The sequence below is a fragment of the Pristis pectinata genome, chromosome 26 (genome assembly GCF_009764475.1).
Source record: "Pristis pectinata isolate sPriPec2 chromosome 26, sPriPec2.1.pri, whole genome shotgun sequence".
Lineage (NCBI taxonomy): Eukaryota > Metazoa > Chordata > Chondrichthyes > Rhinopristiformes > Pristidae > Pristis > Pristis pectinata.
Genome location: NC_067430.1, coordinates 2,225,549 through 2,245,608, shown reverse-complemented (window position 1 = coordinate 2,245,608; position 20,060 = coordinate 2,225,549). Strand labels below are relative to the sequence as shown.

The following is a 20,060-nucleotide window of genomic DNA, read 5'->3' as shown; positions in this document are numbered from 1 at the left end:
ACCATTTATCACAACTGTGACCTTGTAATCATCACTGTGCTGCCAGCCAACATCCACGATGGCAAATAAACCTTATTCCTAAAGGCTACCCTGTGTTACGCTGACAGACTTAGCTGAGGAAAGGGAGAACACTCCAGTGCAGCATCAACACTACTGGCATAGACTGATTGGGCTGAGTGGCCTCTTTCTGTGCTCTGTACCCCACGTAATCTTATGCAAGTCACCCTTGGCACTTTTGCACACAGATATTACTTGCTGTCAATGCAAACCTGAATGCTCTGCAGGTCGCTGCAGACAACAGAGTCTCATCCTCCGACCTCGTGCAGTTGGTGCTCGGAGTCCTTGGTGGAAGCGAAGAGTGAGAGCACAGAAACAGGCCGCACGGACCATCGACCACCCACTTTACACCAATCCTCCATTTACTCTTTTTTTATTCTCCCCACATTCTCATCAGCTCCCCTCAGATTCTACCCCTCGCATATACACTAGGGGCAATTTACAGTAGCCAATTAATCCACCAACGGTTGTGTCTTTGGGTTGTGGGAGGAAACCCACACAGTCACAGGGAGAATGTGCAAACTCTATGCTGACAGCACCCGAGATCAGAATTGATCTCGGGTTTCTGGCTCTGGGGCAGCTGCTCTACTAGCTGCCCACAGTGCAGAGAGAATACGATGACAGGGGCTGAGTGCAGGACATATCAAACAATGAGGAAGTGAGACCTGCACTCCGGGATGTATTAAGGTGCATCTCCAGCCATCAAAACCTCTGCTTCGGGACTCTACCGGTGGTCTCCCCAATGTTGCTGCTGACTCTGTGGCCCCCAACACAAGAATGGTTTGCACAGGAGTTTGGAAGCTCTGACTAGAATCAGAAGCCAGAGGATCAGGGTGTAACCCTATCCTCCAACCCATTGGTCTAGTGTGCTGACATTAAGGTGCTGGGCATTGTACACAATCTCAGAACAGAAGAATTGTGTTACATCCCATGTAATCACCATTTTGTGCCTGGTCCTGGCTGTTTTGGTGCAAATCATATTTTGTTTCTGAGTCCTAAACACCACACAGCCAGGCTGCCTACAGCTCTCCACAAAAGAGGAGATGAAGAATTCCCCCTGAAACGCAAAAAGCTGTGGGTGCTGGAAATCAGAAATAAAAGTTGGAAATACTGGAAAAACTCAGCATGCCAAGAAGCACCTGTGGAAATGGAAATAGTTAACTTTTCATGTCAAAGATCCTTCATCAGTACTGGGTAAGACAAAAATCAAATTTGTTTTCATCCTTTATTTCTCTTTTCCATTTCTGAAGAAGGGTCTCCAACCAGAAATTTTAACTCTGTTTCTCTTTCCACAGATGCTGCCTGACCTGCCGAGTATTTCCAGCATCTTATGCTCCTGCTCCTGATAGGATCTTGGATTATTGTGAAGCTGAATGAGAAGCTGAGTGAAAATCTCTGCCTATTTCTAGTTAACAGCTGATACAGCTTTTGTGGGTTTTTTAAACTGAGGTTAGTGAATGTTTATTGAATGGCCCACTAAAATCCTTATTTGTAACTATGTGGTTCTAATTCTTCCAGAAGGGTTCATTTTTTTTTAGCCTTTTGGCTTTGCTGTGGTTGCAAGCCACAGAATGGAATGCAGCTCTTCAGATAGATACCAACTGAAACCTAACCAAGTGTCTTCTGTTTAAATGTTAAGGAACAATTTGTCACTTTTTGGAGGAATTCTTTCATCTCAGGTTTTTAAGGAAGTTGAATGGGACATTTGACCATTTTGTCTATTCAGTCCCTCAGCACTAGATGCTGCCTGACCTGCTGATTGTTTCCAAAATTACCTGCTTTTAATACCCTTTTCTTAAATTTGCTATATGCTGTTGCAAAGGGTAAGTAGCACCTTCTTCCTCATTGCAACAGTGCCTGGCAAATTCAGAGCTGTCTGATACCTACTACAGCTGTATGAGCTGGACCTTTGATGCCACAGGCAGGAGACCCTAGCACACCTTAGCAATGCAGCACTGTCCACAACAGTGGACCTCAGTGCCTCATGTCCCAGAGAACTTTAGCCTTCAGCCACATTGCTGCTGAGTCAGCTTTGCAAAGGACCTCATCATGCTAAACCTTTTTGGAAGGTAGGTCACCCTCTCATTTCTAACAAACGTACCTTGACCCTCAGCCCCTTCTCCTCCCCCCTCTCTTGTTGGAGGCCCAGCAGAACAATCATCAATATCCCCCCTACTTCTTCAGCACAAAGGGCTCCCAGCACCTCAGTGGGTGACTTAAGTCTTTCTATAATCAATTCATTTGGCACTTCTCCCTCAAACCTACCCATCTCCTACGAGATGAACATCAAGCTCGCACATCACTGAAGATCACTTTAAACATCTTATCTAGGGCCAGGTTTCTGTGCTGGTTGGGTGAATGCTGCCCATCTTGGCAGAGCTGATATTGTTATGTTTGTACTTCATCAAGAGACAAACTTCACGTGGATTTAACATCTGAACATTTTATTAACCAACAACACCAGCCTAGCTTGCTTTCCCTCTCTTTTTTTTACAACCACTTCTGGTTCCCCCATGTGACCCCTTGCATTGCCTACTAGGAACTGTAGTTCTTTATTATAACTACATGACAACACAGATACCAGGTCAGCATTACACAAGGACTGACACTGCCAAGTGGCTGCTCTACAAACCTTCAGCTTCCTTGTGATACCGAGCTGTTTAATTTGCTGAGTAGTACAGGCTGCGGGACAAAACCATGCACTTGTGATGTGCTGATTATAAGGAAAATGACACTAATAGCTCCAGAAGAAAAGCTTCATGAGTTATCGCTCTAAAGCCTGTAAACAAATCATTGCATTACCACAGACAGGAACTTTATTCTTTGAAGAAAACAGAATCAATTATGAAATTCCACGCCAAGGCTTCTCTCCAGTGTATTTCACTATTAATATTTAACAAATACCTGTATCAGGTTTGCCACGTTAAGAATACACGTTTATGCACTGACACGCTGCTCAAGCTATATGTATTAACCTAAAATGTTAACACATATTAGACCCCAATGGAAAGTTGGTTACAGTTGAAGACAACACGGATTTAGAATAAGATCTTGTACACTGGTGATGAACACAACCAGGGGGAGCGAAATTCCTTAATGTTGGAATCCCATGTTACAACAAGGTGAGGAATATTCAACAGCCATGCCCCAATTTTGTCTTTTGAGTTACTGATTTAATCACATTGTTCACCATATTGGTTAAGTGAGGTCCCTCAATTGATGGAGAGTTAAAGATTTACTGTACTCAACAAACAGACTTTCCATAGTGTCGTTTCTAGGAAGTGATCAGTTGTTTCCTGCTGACTATGCCCCTCTTTCTATGAAACCACAGGTTAATTTTTTAAACTAAATCTTCACATCTTAATGAGTAAAGGTAGCATCATTCTAGTACATTATACAGGCCAGCAGATAAAAGTATGAATCCTGGGTGGTTTCAAAGTAGCTGATGTTGGGTGGGTCAGAGGTCGGAGAACTACTGAGGGGTTCTCCTTTGGGCCACAGAGAGGCATCCACCAGGGCTTGCTTTGTTGCATTGCCCAGAAACAAAACACTTTTTTTTTGTAAGAAAAGCAATGCTGTCCAATGTCAGTAATGTCAGGAGAGCTGGGTGCTGGGGTTTGGGAGAAGTAATTGAAGGAAGTCACAATTGATCTAGAGATATAGCTTCTGCCATTCCCCAGCGATTGCAATGTTCCATTCTGGGGACATTAGAACCCACCAAAGCTAGAAACCAGATTTAACTTTAACCAGATCTAAATGTCTTTTCTGCAAGTTTATTCAGATGTGTTCCTGTACAATATAGGGACTCCTGGAGATACTGGAATATTGCCAGGATAATCTTCATGTGTTTTTCAGTCAAAGATCCCCACCACAATCCCACCTCCCATAAGAAAATTGCTCCTACAGTTACAATCTCAGTGAGATGATTGCAGAATTCCTCCGACGTTTCAGTCGAAGCCTGGTTTACAAGTGGAGTGGGCTGAAGCCAAAAAAGAAACTGATGATCCCTATTAGAATTCCACAGCAGACAGGGTCAGTGTGCAGGAAAAGACTCATCGGTGCAGTCTATTGTTTACAACAGATGTTACCATTCATTACCTTTTAGATATTAACTCTACTCTAGCATTTTAATTATATTTAAGGCTAATATTCTGAACTTCTCACTACTCCCCATTTCTGACAATCACATGTTCCCTTCCAGAACATTCCTCTTTCTTCAACTGTCAAACATCAGTATAGTTGTGGGTGCTGGTTTTGTATTAGATTCAAGCCGTCACTGAATTTCACCAGCAACAGTGCAAACTTCTGTTGCTTGGTTACTTCAGTTTAAAAGAGCTCCCCCAAGTTTGCCATCGCAACACAATGTTGGGTTAATCCATTGCATAATCCAATCCATTCAGTTTTTGGTTTGGTCATCCAGAGTGCAATTCCCGTTCTACGTCGCAGACAGTATTCTGCTCCTGAGATCAACGCTCATCGTGGCCTGTGATGAGCACCCAGCTCCGACCACTTTCAGTTATGAAGTGGTCCCAGCCCAGCTGCTTTCGCACCGTCCTTTTTGTTAGAAAACCCCAGCAGCTTGTTTGTATTGGTCAAGGTCCAGGCTATCAGATACCTGCAGCAATTCAACCCCATCAACTGCATTCATCAAGGAGCTCAGTTTATTGATCAACTCTGACCAGTTTGGCCGATCATATGCCCTCCACTGCCAGCAATGTTTCATCAAATCATATCTGGAAAGGAAATGGAAAGAAAAAGTTACAGCTTATAACTTTCCAGGTTCCCGTTTATACACTTAGAATCGATATTACTTTACACAAGAGGGAGTGGGGGGCAAGAGTAGACAATCTGGGGCGAAATGTTATTGAAGTCACCTGCTACAGATTCCTACTCCGAACGGAAGTTATGATAATAATGTCTGAATAATCGGTCCCTCTGCCTGTGGCATCAAATCCTTTTTGAGCACAAGTATCGTTACACCCTTAGCACTGTTGTAAGATCTTCTCTGCCAATAATTACCTCTTAGCAACCAGTAATGTCAACATTTTGTTGTTAAGAGGAGGTTTTTGGACATTGTTTTATTTGCAGCATGTCCTTCTTTACTCCAGCTGAATGAAACAACATTGTCTGTGTATCCTGTTACTGCCTGGTTTTCATTGAACTGAAAAACCAAAAAAGGAGACCATTCAGGCTATCAAATTTGTGCTGGCTCTTTCAAACACTACGACCGCTTTGCACTGTGATGAACTTTTTTGTTCTAACTGTGTTCTTTCTTGTTAAAAAAATTTGTATAACTTATGCTTAATTTTTGTTTCTACTGTGTATCTGATGTCACGTGCCTGTGATGGGGCTGCAAGTTTTGCATGGCACCTGCACACACATGCACCTGTGCATGTAACTTCAGCTCCCTGTCCTACACCTTCCCCACTCTAACCCAAACCTGATTCCCATGATCCTATCATTGAACCTTTCTCACTTCCAAGATTTTCTAACCCTCCTAACCCCAAGATCTTTACTGAAGCCTTGTAGCAATCCTCTCTCCAAGCCCCTCTACACCCAAGTTGCGATCCTCTGAGAACCCCTATGGTGATTCTCCCTCCAAATCCTGATAATCTTCTTTCCAACCCCATCATACGATCCTTCCCATTCCCACTGTGATCATCTCCTTAAACACACTCACAGCAATGAGAATCCACTTTCCAAAGCTTTAAGATATTCTCCTTCTTTGTGATTGGTTCCAATAATTCCTTGGCAATCTCTCCTCTCCATAATGTTCTCTCCTGCCAGAGGACATTCTACCACTCACAAATATCTCAGCAGAAGGTCAATATGTTGTTGCTGTTGACCAAATTTGGCCATAGTTTGGTGTCCCCAACCTTATGAATTCAAACAGCTTCTTACACATCTCCACTCTAGTGAGATCCAGACCATCTTGAGCAGTCACTCTACAGACCTGAATCATCATCTCCATCCTGTCCAAAGTCTTCATGACCTTCCTTAAATGCAGTGCCCAGTACTGGACACAATACATCATCTGTGCTGAATTGTGTTTTATACAGCTTGGTTTTACTCCCTGGCATTCGTACTTGTACCTCTATCAACAGCTGAACTCAGGGCCTGGATCAGCACATGAGATTGTGATATTATAGCTATTATGGAAAGAAGGTTGAGGGAATGGGCAAAAATGGCAGCTAAATGTTCCAGGGTATCGATGCTTCTGGCGTGACAGAGGTGGAGATAAGAGGGGAGGGGGGAGTTGCTGTGTTAGGGAGTACAACCTGGCGGTGCTTGGAGAGCATATTCCGGGGGGCTATGTCCAGCGAGGCCAAATGGGTAAACTAAGAAAGGGGGATCACTTTGATGGGATAAAACTACAGGCACCCCAGTAGTTGATAAGAATTAGAGGAGCAAATATGTAGGAAAATCACAGATACCTAAAGGAATAATCAGGTTCTAATAGTGGTTGATTATAACTTTCCTAATATTGGCTGGGACTGCCTTAGTGCCAAGGGATTAAATGGGACAGAATTTGTTCAGTGTGTCCAGGAAAGCTTTCTGAAGCAATATGCAGATGGTCCAACCAGAGAAGGAGCTACACTCGACCTCCTCGTAGGGAATGAGGCCGGGCGATGAGTGGTTAATGTGTCAGTGGAGGAGCACTTTAGGACCATTGACCATAATTCTACTAGTTTCAAGATAGTCATTGAAAAAGATAGGACTGGTCCTCAATTTAAAAGTTTTTAAAGGGGGAGGGGGAGGTTAATTTTGATGGTGTCAGACAGGAAATCACAAAGGTTGATTGGGATGTCTGGCAAGTGGGAAGCCTTTAAAAATAAGACAGGAAGAGTTCAAGGCCATCATGATCCTGTTCAAGTGAAGGGCAAGGCTGGCAGAATTAGGGAACCCTGATTGAAGAGGCATATTGAGGATCAGGTCAGAAAAAAAGGAGGCATATGTCAGATAGTTATCTGGGATCAAGCCAGCCCCTTAAGGAATATTAGAGATTTAAGAAGGAAATTAGGAGGCATAAATGGGACACAGGATATCCACGGCAGATAAGATAAAAGAGAATCCTAAAATATTCTATTTATATTAAGGGTAAAAGGGTAGCTAGGGTGAAAGTAGGTCCCCTTAAGGATTAGTGTGGTCCTCTGTGTGTGGAGCCACAGGGAATGGCCAAGATCTTAAATGAATACCTCTCGTCTGTACTTACGGAGGAGAAGGACCAGGAAGCTCGCGAGCAGGGGATGGAACAGGGACATCCTGGAGCACATCAACATTACAAAGGAGGAGATGCTGGAGGTCTTGAAATGCCAAGAGTGGTAACATCCCCGGGGCCTGATTGGGTGTATCCTAGAACATTGTGGGAAGCAAAGGAGGACATTGCTGGGGCTTTGGCAGAGACTTTGTAAGCCATACGTTGTTGGAAGGGATTCTGAGGAACATGATTTATTTGCATTTTGAAAGACAAGGATGGATTAGGGATAGACAGCATTGCTTTGTACATGGGACATCACATTTTACAAATTTGATCGAGTCTTTTTTTTTGAAATGGTGACCAAGAGATTGACTAGATGTTGTCTACATGGATTTTACCAAGGCCATTGGCAAGGTCCTGCAAGGTAGGCTGGTCCAGAAGGTTAGAACACATGGGACCCAGAATGAGCTAGCCAATTGGATACAAAATTGGCTTAGTGGAAGGAGGCAGAGGGTGGGAGTGGAGGCTTGTTTTCAGATGGGAGACCTGTGACCAGTGGTGTGCCACAGGGATCAGTGCTGGGTTCTTTGTTGTGTTATATTTGTTAATAATTTGGACGAGAATATAGGTGGCATGATTAATAAGTTTACAGATGACACCAAAATTGGTGATTGTCTAAGATTACAACAGAACCTAGATCAGCTGGGAAAGTGGCAAAGGAATGGCTGATGGAATTTAATCCAAACAAGTGCAAAGCGATGCATCTTGGGAAGTTAAACCAGGGCAGGGAATCCCCAGTGAATGGCAGAGCCCTGGGGAGTGTTATGGAACAGAGAGACCTTGCGGTACAAGTACATAGTTGCCTGAAAGTGGTGGCACAGGTAGAGAGTCTGGTGAGGAAGGCGTATGACTTGCTTTCCTTCATTGGTCATGGCACTGAGTATAAGCATCGGGATGTCATGTTCCAGTTAAGCAGAACCTGGAGATGTGTGTGCAGTTCCGGTCGCCACACTACAGGAAGGATGCAAATAAGTGACGGATGGTGCAGAAAAGGTTCACCAGGTTGTTGCCTGGATTGGAGGGCTCGGGTTACAAGGAGACACTGGAGAGACTGGATGTATTTTCTATGGAAAAAAAAGGGAGGCCGAGAGGTGACATGATAGTAGTATAAAAAATTCCGAGAGGCATAGACAAGGTAGATTGCTGGTGTCAGTTTCCCATGGTAGGGATGTCCAAAACTACAGGCCACAGGTTTAAGGTGAGACGGAGTAGATTTAAAGGGGACCTGAGGGGTAAATTTTTCACACAAAGAGTAGTTGGTATCTGAGTTGAGCTGCTAGAGGAGGTGGTGAAGGCGGGAACTAAGGACATTTAAGAGATACCTGGACAGGTACCTGAATGAGCAGTGCAGAGGGACATGGAATTACTGGAGGCAACTGGGATTAGTATAGATAGGTATGATGGTCAGCATAGACACTATGGCCAAAGGGTCTGTTTCTTTGCTGTATAACTCTGTGACTTAAAACCAAAGATCCCAAATGCTTTGTTAACCCACCATCACCTTCAGATTTCCACACAAACTCCTAGGTTTCTCAATGCTTGTGTACCCTTTCAAACTGCACCATTTAGTCTCTACTGTCTCACTGCACACCTCCTGTCAAAACACATCACGTTTTTTCTGCACTAAATTTCAACTGCCAAATGTCATAAGAACATATCTATATAGATTAGGGAGAGGAGGCCACTCAAGCCTGTCCAGTAAAATAGTGGTTGACCTGCTTGTAACCTCAGCTCTGTATTCCCACCTACTGTAACCTTGCACCCCTTGCTCATCATCTCCATCTACCTTAAAATCTCTGCTTCCACTGCCCTCTGAAGAGAGCCCTCAGAAAAGATTGTGTCTCATTTTGACCTTAAATGAGCAATACCTTAAGTCTAATATTAGCCAGTTAACTGTTTATTATGCTTTCGGGTTTTACATCTTTGGATATTTTGACATTGTCCTCTGACATTACAGCACACCACTGTGTACCTCCCTGAGAAACGGTCATTCATCAAACTGCTTGTCCCCGAGCAGAAACATACAGATGATGTTGGCGTCCTTTTCAGTTTTGCCGAGAGGTTTAATTCCGTGGTACACTGCCAAATGGTTGCACCAGGACTGTCCTCATCAAGCCCTTCAGTTACCTCATTTCAAAACTCAGATCAGATTTCTCAAATATGATTATTCCAACAACTCCACGCCAACATAAGTAGCCATTAACTTCTTCCTGGATTATTGTTTTTGAAAGTTGTCACACCACAGATGCTCAAAGTTTCTCTGTAGTTAGCTATTACTGTACCTTTGAATTTCCTTTTAACTTGGCAGCATCTATTCTCAGCCTTTTCAAACTCCATCCTTCCATTTTCAATTTTCTCAGTGCTTTTTACATTCTACTTGACTCTTGTACTATCAAGGTAAACTCTCTCATATAGTCTCTGTTTCTGTTTAATCCTACCCTCTAACTCGTCTTCAGTGGGATCTTTATTTGTCTGTCCTCCCCTCCCCTTTTACGGGAATGCACCTTGCTAGCAACCAAACCACGTCCCCTTTGAAGCACCCATCCTCCCCACCTCTCTCCCAATGCTGCATTACATTTCTGTCTGCATTGAGTTCAGTTTGCCAAAATTGGCTGAAATTGACCTTTCCTCATTTGGATAATTTTATTCCAAATTAACTCCTTGCCCTCTTGCACAGCCAAATCTCAAAATCATGATCACTAAGTACTAGATGCTCCCCAATTGTAATATTATTGACCTTAGTCACTGGATTTCCTGAGACTGGGTTCAGCAATGTCTCCTTCCTCACCCTTAGCAGAATCACAACCCCATTCAATATTGGGATAGATGAAGTCTCCTATTACCACTAGCTATAGTTTGTGGACATCAAGAAATTCTTTATCGATTTACTCCTCTATTGCCTTATCACCATTGTTAGCTTTCAAAAAGAGTAATATGATATATCCTTACTTGTGTCCCAAATGAAACAAATAGATTTTGTCTTTGTTTTCTGACACACACTCTTACTGTAATACTTTTCAGAATGAAAACTACCACCCCTTTCCATTTTTTCTGAAAACCTCGTACCAGGAAAATGAGCCATCCAATCCTTACTTTTATCATTTCTTTCCACTGCATCACATTCCCCTGTAGCCCATTATGCCTGCAGATCACCAATGTTATTAAACATAGTTCATGCATCCATACATACGCTCTTCAATGCAAACCTAGCTCTATGTTGTCTTGCTTCTTCCTTCTGGTTGATGCAAGCCTGATATGACATCTGAAGTTTTACATTCAGATAGTTAAGCCAGATAATTGCACCAGGAGTGGTGAATTGCATCCTTCTTTGTATTTGTGAATCGGACATCAAATCCGTGCAGTTCGTAGAACCACTGCCTCACAGCTTCAGCAACCTGGGTTCAATCCTGACCTCAGGTGTTTGCACATCTCCCCGTGACCGTATGGGTTTCCTTGGAGTACTCCAGTTTCCTCCCACATCCCAAAGACTGTGGGTTGGTTAATTAATAATTACCTGCTGTAAGTTATCCCTGGTGTGTAGCTGAGTGGTAGAATCTGGGAGGAGTTGATGGGAATGTGGGGAGAATAGGTTCCAGGGAAAATTAGTGGGAGAGGGAAATTGCTCTGAAAACCAGCATAGACTCAGTGAGCTGAAATGGCCCTCTTCCATGATGCAAGGCAACATGATCTGTTCTGGGTGTCAACATCAATGGCAGAGAGATTACATTTTCCACTGTTGTGCGGTGAAGATTACCTGCATATGCAACTTTGTACAGTTTTGTTGGCAACAAGTTACTCACATAGGCACAACTGAGTTTTATCACAAGTACTCAGCTCCTCCTGCCCTGCAGCATCCACTGTAGACATGATGCTGAGGCAGGGGACCATCTTTGCAATGTTTACCTTTGGGCCTTTATTGTAGCCAATGTCAAGTCTACAAAGGTCTGGATTAGAGATTTTCAGGAAAAGGTTGGCCACAGCAATTAATAATGCCAGAATTGCAACTGTTTGGGGTCACCAACTTAATGAGAGCAGTGACATGGCAGGTACCTGTAGAATCTAGGCAAGAGTGGTCTTGGCTAACACCATCCCAAATAGATTATGGCAATAACCTGGTCTCCCACCATCCTATTGTGCTGTGCATAGATTCCATAGTCATCGACACACAACTTCACAAGTCAGTGGCGTCCCTTGGGACCTGGTGGACAAGAACTTCTGGGGAGGTGTACATCACACCAGCTGCCTTCCTTTAATCCAGATCCCACACTTCATCTCCACTGATGATAATGTGTCAGGTACAGTTAGTAAGTTCATTGTACAATATAGTTGACAATGGATCTTTATCAATCATTTTGTTTTGCAGTTCCTTTTTTAGTTAGGTGGCTAAGGAATTGAACTGGACTAATAAAATCCAATGTTCGGTCAAATTAACTGCTCCAAAACTTTGCAGTGGCTTCCAACCTTAGAGACCAATGCTGACCTCAAGCATATGTTTCCCCACTGGCAATTGGCCAGGTCTACCTGTCTTCAGTAGGCCTTCACAACCTGTTGAATGTAGATCCAGGAGAAATGAACCTGATGGGAACTCCAGAACCAAAAGTCACAGCCTAAGAATAATGGGTAGGCCACCTAGGAGTGAGACGAGGAGAAATTTCTTCACCCAAAGCTTCGTGAAGTTGTAGAATTCGCTTGAAGGCAGTTGAGGCTAAATCATTAAATATATTTAAGAATGGGCTCCATTGATGGCTAAACAGGTCAAGGGACAAGGGTAGAAAGGAGGAACAGGATAATGAATGTGAATGATTAGCCGTGATCATATTGAATGGTGGAGCAGGTTCAATGAGCTGAATGGCCCCATCCTCCTTGTATGTCAGGGCATTTGGATTAAGTTCTAAAAAAGTTACATTTCTTTAAGAAAACTACTGCTCCTGAACACAAAATCCTACAAGCTGTATAATCCTCAAATAACCTAAAAACAGTTGGAGTTTGGGAACAGTAACAATGCATGAAAGACATTTTGTAGAATTGAAGGATTTTTAGTTGAGACACATAATTAGATACAAGAGTAACACAAAAAGCACAAGACTTTTCATTGCATCAATGTACAGAATGTGATTGATATGAACTGTCAGATGTTAACAACCTGAGTCAATGGTAATTTAATGCGAGATGTGTTCACTGGTAATGTGTTATGTTGAACAACAGTCAAGATCAATTTGTTATGTAACACTGGAAGGGGAAATGAAGGAGGATTGTGTCCAACAATAGCCAGAGCTGCCCGTAGTCAACCCATGGCCTCGGGACATCCTGCTGCATTATAAAACATATACATATTTACACTTTTTTCTAACATTAACTTGGTGCTGTGTCTAATAAAACTGAGTGCTAATAATCCTCTTCTCATTGTTATCTTTTATTATCAATTATATTTATAAATGTAGGAGGACAGAATACAGCTCAAAGGGTTGACATTTAGCTCATTGTATCTGGTTGGAGTCCCTGACTTCCAAAAACACATCCATCTATTAATTTTGTTAATCTCATTATTCTTTCATGTTCTTTGTTTCCAAAACCAGATCAAATTCCCTTTTAAACCATGTAATAATTTCTGCCTCAAAGGTCAATTGTGGTAAGGCGCCCTATTTTTAAAGCTCTTTTTGTTAAAACCTTATGCTTTTTTTGATAACCCCAAATACATACCCATTCACCACAGATTCTGTAACCAATGGAAACAACCAGTTATGCTCTACAAAAAGATCAGCTCAAAAATCTGCATTAGCAAAAATAATGTGTTTTCTGACATCTTTGCATAATCATATAAAGCTAACGTAGATTTAATACTGACCATCATCCAAGGGTGAAACCCACACCTAGAGCAATGACTTATTGAGGAGGGAAGCTGAGGAAAATGTCCTTCATGAAAAAGTTTCTGCAGGTATTTAGGGAGAAAGCTAAGGCAACAGTGTAAATGGGAGTTTGTACGTTCTCCCTGTGTCTGCGTGGGTTTCCTCCGGGTGCTCCGGTTTCCTCCCACATTCCAAAGGTGTGTGGGTTAGGAAGTTGTGGGCATGCTATGTTGGTGCCGGAAGCGTGGCGACACTTGCAGGCTGCCCCCAGAACACTCTACACAAAAGGTGTATTTCACCGTGCATTTCGATGTATATGTGACTAATAAAAGTTAATCTAAAATGACACAATGTTGGCTTAAAGCATTGGGAGAAAAGTGGTGTAGTTTGTCAGATTGAGCAGCCTCTGATCTGAAATCACAGCAGACCCAGTAGGTCAGCTGCCCTGTTTAATCTCAGGACTTTGAAGGCTGCCTCTGCCCCTCCTGCTTCTCAAACATACGGGTTATCATCGCTGGATCCCAACTGATCACCATTATAAGCTGTCTTTGAAGATGTCAGAGACAAGACATGCCAACCTACACGATCTCCTGCAGTCCCTTTTTCCTCCGTTCAGAGACAGTCCTCCCCTCCAATTGCCCAGGTTAGAAGCATATAACCAACCCCACAAGCTCCAGGTTTAGAACTTTAACCTCAGTGTTCCTGTTCTACAGCTCCAGTAATAATCTGGATTTAAATATTTATATTCTACTGTCACTGAGGAACACTACAATGACCAAGTTCCTGAATATATTTATATCCCAGGTAACTGCATTGTTGTAACTGTAGGTAACTGTAGGTTACTGTAGGTAACTACAGTACAATGATCATACTTCAAAAATAGTAGTTGGCTACAAAGCACTCTTGGCCACCAGAGGTTACGAAAAGTGCTGTATAAATTCTGAAGGAAGGATCCATTTTAGCTTGGCTGAGGTAGCTTCAAGTAGTCTGTGATGCCTAGCATTGGGGGTAACACAGGAAGAATGGCCATATAAATCAGGTACCAGCAAATGCTTGCATCAGTAGAATCAAATTATACCCATCAGCAGTCGGCAAAGCCAAACTGTAACTAAAAATGCATAAAACATACATATATACAACTTCAATGGGGAAGGAAGTGATTGAGGGAAATTTACAGATGCTCACCCTTTCTTAGTTATGTGGCAAAATTACATGAATGAATGCTAAATGGAACAATATTTCCAGAGCTGTATTAAAAGAAATCATACAGCAATGTTTGGTATTGAATTCTAATGGTAACAGTGATGGAAGGAGAATAGCCTTGAACAAGCTCTTGTGCTCAACAATGTGACAGCTGTATATCCACTGACCTCATTAACCATGAACAGCTCCAGTGATTGCTTCACTCTAATTGTGCATTTTCACTTAGCTCACTGGGTTCGATAACTGTGCCAAACTACTTCTGAACAAAGTCTTCAACTCTTACCATTCAAAATAAACAGTTCTTAGAGAAAAAAAAATCAGCAATGGACAAAGCATATTGAATTCTGAAAACATATTTTTAGTTTGGATTAAAATGCCAGATCTTGGTCATTGCCAAATGGTTACTCGTCTCAACGCCACCTTTCCCCTCTTTACTTCATGCCATCTCAGCCAACGTAATCAGTGCACAACACAAAGCAAGTTGGCAGGATTCTACTTGTCAAAATGTTACATAAATGCTCTAATCAAGTGATTTTAGCTTCAAATAACTTGAATGGTATGTCCTTTTTGGAAAAAAAAAGCAGAGCACACAGGCAGAGGAAGAAGTATTTTCCCTGTGCCTTGCTATAACTTTCTCATCAGTGATTGATGGGTGATCAGCAAATAACAGCAGCTAATGAACAGCCACTTTCACTGAATGTAATCGATCTATGTAATCTAACAAATCATTAGGTCATAAATAGTCTCTAAAAACCACATAAAAGATGTTGAAACGTTTGGTAGCATAACTTTGAAAGAAAAGCACAATCTGGACATTATTTATCAAATGCCTCTGACTTGATATTGTCTCTTACAATATAGGAGGAGGCCATTCGCCCCATAAAGTTTACACCAGCTTTCAGAGCAATCCCATTCCTTACCCATTTCCCTACAACCCTACTTTACTAGGGCGAAGGTGAGTTGTAATAATTTAAAATATTTTTTACCCCGGAGAATTATTGCTGCAAAGAAGCATTTTAACTTTGAGAGGAAGTTCTATATTACAATCCAGTTGCCAAATATCTAGTCAACTCTCTGTTTGTGCCTGTGACTTTTTAATGACAGTAGGCTCTTCTTGTACATACTTTCAGAAAAAATATTAGCTATTTTTAGTGTCAAATATTTGTAAAAACTCCCTCTGCTCTTATCCATCATAGAGTTTCATTTGCTGCTGGATGCAAGTCAAACCAAGCCGATCTTCCCACATGAAAAGCAACGTGTTGAAGATGCTGGAAATCTGAAACAAAAATGTCCCATGAAAATGATTCAGTTCTGATAAAAGGTCACTGACCTGAAACTTGAACAGTTTCCCTTTCCACAGATGCTGCCTGACTTGCTGAGTAAATCCAGCATCAGCTGCTTTTACACCTGATTTTTCATTGACAATTTCCCTGAATGTCTGTCAAGCACATGAATACTGCCACTGTGTTGTTAGGTTCCTGAAGCATGTCTTATTGAGCTTGTTCCAAGTCAATGCACTGTATTGACTTTTTTTTCCAAAAAGGACATACCATTCAAGTTGTTTGAAGCTAAAATCACTTGATTAGAGCATTTTTGTAACATTTTGACAAGTAGAATCCTGCCAACTTCCTTTGTGTTGTGCACTGATTATGTTGGCTGAGACGGCATGAAGTAAAGAATGATAAATATGCATTGCATTGTATAAAGCTGCTTGCATGCAATGACCTTAACATCAGCCACTGTCATCTTTAAAATCTGTCTTTATTTTTAAATAGGTTATATTTTCCTCACTTTAGAGAATGAGGAAGTTAGTTAAAGCTGAATGGGCTAGTGAGTGAATTGTAAGATCCTCCATTGTAACCTGATGCAGGGACCAGGGAGAAGGGAATTCCTCTCCCATTTCTCCCATCTGATCCCATCACCCTTCCCCCACCGTTACAGGCACACAGAGGACAAAGCCCTACAGCACAGTGAAGCAGCTAGGAAAGCCACTGCCACACAAGGCCAGAGAACTGGCCTCAATCCTGACCTCGGGTGCCGTCAGTGTGAAGTTTGCATGTTCTCTCTGTGACTGTGTGGGTTTCCTTCCACATCCCAAAGCTGCTGTGCCGGTTGGTAGGTTAAATGGCCTCCGTAAATTGCCTTTGGTCTATAGATGAGCGGGGGGAGTTGATGAGAACTTGGGGAAGGGAGTGGGTAGTGGTATTAACATAGGATGAGTGTAACTAGGTGGTCATGGTCGGTGCAGACTCGATGGGCTGAAGGGCCCGTTTCCATGCTGTATGGCTATGAGAGAACTTCTGAGTAGCAGTGTAATGAAGTCACAGCTTGTTATGGTCATGAGTCCTGCAGCCTGGGAAACCAAACTGATAGAGAGGTGAAGACCAAGGGAGGCTGTTGGGGGAAGGGGACAGAGGTAGGAAGGTGGGCGGAGAAGGTACTGCATGGGCTGTGAAGGTTGGGAGCCAAGGAACAGAGAAAAGCTCATATAATGACAATTTCATTTTCATTGCTTTTTTCTTAAAGAGCTTGCAACTAAATTGTTTGCAAATGGCTGGAACCCATCACCAAAAAAACCACACAAAAATGAGGGCAGTGTCAGTTTCAGTGTTTGTGTTTTGCTGCCATTGGAAAATGGTTAAATTGCTGTGAATTCACGAATATATTCATACCCCACGCAACGGGAACATGCAGTCCTGCAATCCATTGATCATCCTTCAATAGTAATTAATTGGCTATAAAGCACTCTAGGGCACTCAGAGACCAAGAAACATGCTGTACAAATGCAAGCCTTGCTTCCAAAGCAAGGATCAGTTTTGGCTTGGCTGAGATGTTTTCTTCTGTCAAGTGGTCTGCTGATACCCAGAGTGTGTTGTTTGGGAGGGGAGGGAGAAAGAAAAGACAAGACATATGTGACAAATGGCCATTTAAACATGGTGCCAGAGGGTACTGGCTCCTGATGAGTAATTTGCATCAGTGAGGTCAATGCCAAATGGAATTGGTAAAGACGCAGGGAAATACTTCCCAGTCCACTCACAAAGCAGGACAGCAGCTCTCACAGCAGAAAACAACAAAAGACAAGGTAAACACACAGTCAAGAAAATGGAAGACACTTTTCCCTCAAGCAGTGGGAAAAAGATGGGGAACGCAGCCAGTGGACTGCCTCAAGTACAGATGTATTCACCTACAGAAAGGTGCCCTGTGCATCTGCCAGGGAAAGGGAGGAATGGGTAGTGGGGGAAGGAGACACCACCCTCAAAGCCTGGAGATTGACTCCCCGAAGCCCATTCCCACACACGCCTCATTGGTTCACCATCCAGGCAGAGCCTTCCTGCAGACAACTGCAAGCCAGGTACCCGAGTTGACAAACCCACTCTGTTCACAAGATATTTGAGAGGGGGAAAGACCATTTTCTGAACTAATAAGGTGAAGAATTAAAAGAAAATAGAAACTAAATTTTTAATAGAAAATAACAAAAATTTCCTGAGATTTTTCTCCAGGATTTTGTCTAATTGTACCCTGGAAATTGAGTCAAAGCAGAAGGACTGGAAACTCTGGAATGAGTAGAAAACCAAAAGCACAAAATCTCTGAAAATATCTTCTGCCTGACTGAAAAGAAAGACTTGTATTGATTTAGCTTTCAAACAGAGGAGAAAAGGTAAGACTTTCCACATGATTACTCAGGTGCAGAGTGAGAGGACATAGTCCAGCACTTGTACCTCAGCATTGGGTTAATATCCTGCACCTGCCCACCAATACAGGAATAATATCATAGCAAGGATCTCAGCAGTGCCAAGGGTTTGCCATCTCCTTAGGATGTGTAGATCCTTAGGATCTCCTTACTAAATGCAGTACCTCCTGCAATTCCCCTGCTCATAGAACAAATTATGCATGGCTCATTGATCTAGACTGTAATCGCTAATGTTTCATGCTCAACCCTCAAGTGCAGGTTTTGCAATCCCGCACTCTGTCACTACCAGGAATTTTAACTGAATGGAGAGCAAATTAATTTCCTGCAGCCTGCTCAGTCAAGCTGCGAGACTAATTGGATAGTTCTCTCTTGTAGAGCTATGATGCACAGAACAACCTCTTTTGTGTTGTAAAGTTGTGGGGCTCAGGGAAACAGAAGTGCCTGCTCCAAAATTCACCGAAATGCTACAGTCTTGGACACCACCACAACTGCTCACTTAACCACCATCAATCCCACCGTACCTGGAGAATCCTCTCCCATCACCTGTCCAGCAAGTTTGTCCAGGGACTGGGTTGCATTGGTTCAATTTACTGGCCAAAACTTACAATCGGTTCTGGGCTCTGTCCAACTTCCAGCTGACTACAGGATAGAGGCTGAATTATCACCAGAATCCTTTGGTGAACAGTCCACCAGCCCATGAGTTTAGATATGTTTATTAGTCACATGTACATCGAAACACACAGTGAAATGCATCTTTTGTGTAGAGTGTTCTGGGAGCAGCCCACAAGTGTCGCTACGCTTCCAGCGCCAACATAGCACGCCCACAACTTCCTAACCCGTACACCTTCAGAATGTGGGAGGAAACCGGAGCACCTGGAGGAAACCCACGCAGACACGGGAAGAACGTACATACTCCTTACAGACAGCAGCCGGAATTGAACCCGGGTCACTGGTGCTGTAAAGCGTTTTGCTAACCACTACACTACCGTGACTGCCCTCATTCATCACCTCACTGAACAGCCCCAATGAACAACAGGACATACAGCCATTTTGGTTCCAAATTGAGAAGCCCATTCTTTTTTGCATAGAAGTATATTTGAAGCTCTCTCTCCTCCAAAGTGAAATGCTGGGTTTCAAATGAAATTTTTGAGTGAGATTAACAGAATTTTTTAGAGTTAAGGATATGGTGAGAACTGGCTCAAGCAGCTGAGCAGTCTATTCACTGCACAGAAGACCAGAACATGTATCATACAAATGCTTCAAAGTTCTCAATTCACTGGGTGAATGGGAATGTACTTACAGTGCACTGCTGCTATTAGATGGTTTGGGCATTCTATAATTTCTCTGTAGTTTTGGGAAAACTTCCAGAGGCTGAAACTCGGGATATGGAGGAGAACCTGAAAAGGAAAATGATCAGAGCATCAAGTACTTACACCTGAGTGGAAGCTCAGTAGTTGTGTGAACTCTCTACCTCTCAGTGACAATACTGCCCTTTGAATCAACAACTTACCACTTGACTAAAGCAGTAACAACAGTGTAGTCAACATAACTTTACAATCTCTTCATTCAGAAATGTAAAGGTTGATGAGATTATTATTAATGCAGAATGGTTTCCATTGTTTAGAGAAGCCTCTCTGTTATTACATTTGTCACAGTAAGGAAATATATCGGAATAAAAACGAGATAGTTTATCTTTAGACAAGTGACCTCTATGGACCACTTTAAATTGAAGGAGAGAATGCTGAGCACATAATGACGAAGTATTAACCAATTTGAAAATTTTATTCCAGGTTTCCTCAGAAATTAACATCTGCAAATCTTGCTCCCAAGCGTTTTTAATTTTATCTGGTGACACCTTACTCATTCCTAGTAATTGGTCATAAATATTAATATTGAGCCATCCTGAAAGGGTTCCAAATTAAAAATTACATCCAATAAATTTTTTATCAGGACTCAAAGGAAAAGAATGTAATTGAGATCAAAGAAAATCTCTAATTTGTAAATA

General features: G+C 42.4%; 1 protein-coding gene across 5 annotated transcripts in view; it reads right to left on the bottom strand.

The window, feature by feature from the left end:
- Positions 1-2,482: 2,482 nt before the first annotated feature.
- Positions 2,483-20,060, bottom strand: part of si:ch73-206d17.1 (tyrosine-protein kinase STYK1) — a 58,844-nt gene continuing 41,266 nt past the window's right edge. For 4 of the 5 annotated variants that reach the window (XM_052039368.1, XM_052039367.1, XM_052039369.1 and 1 more), the window contains 2 exons: positions 19,356-19,452; positions 2,533-4,790 (listed from right to left, as the gene is read on the bottom strand). In XM_052039368.1, the coding sequence (XP_051895328.1) occupies positions 4,619-4,790; positions 19,356-19,452 (269 nt within the window). In that variant the 3' untranslated portion in view covers positions 2,533-4,618. Of the gene's footprint in view, positions 4,791-19,355; positions 19,453-20,060 lie in introns of all 5 variants that reach the window. The other variant, XM_052039365.1, reaches the window with a different exon arrangement.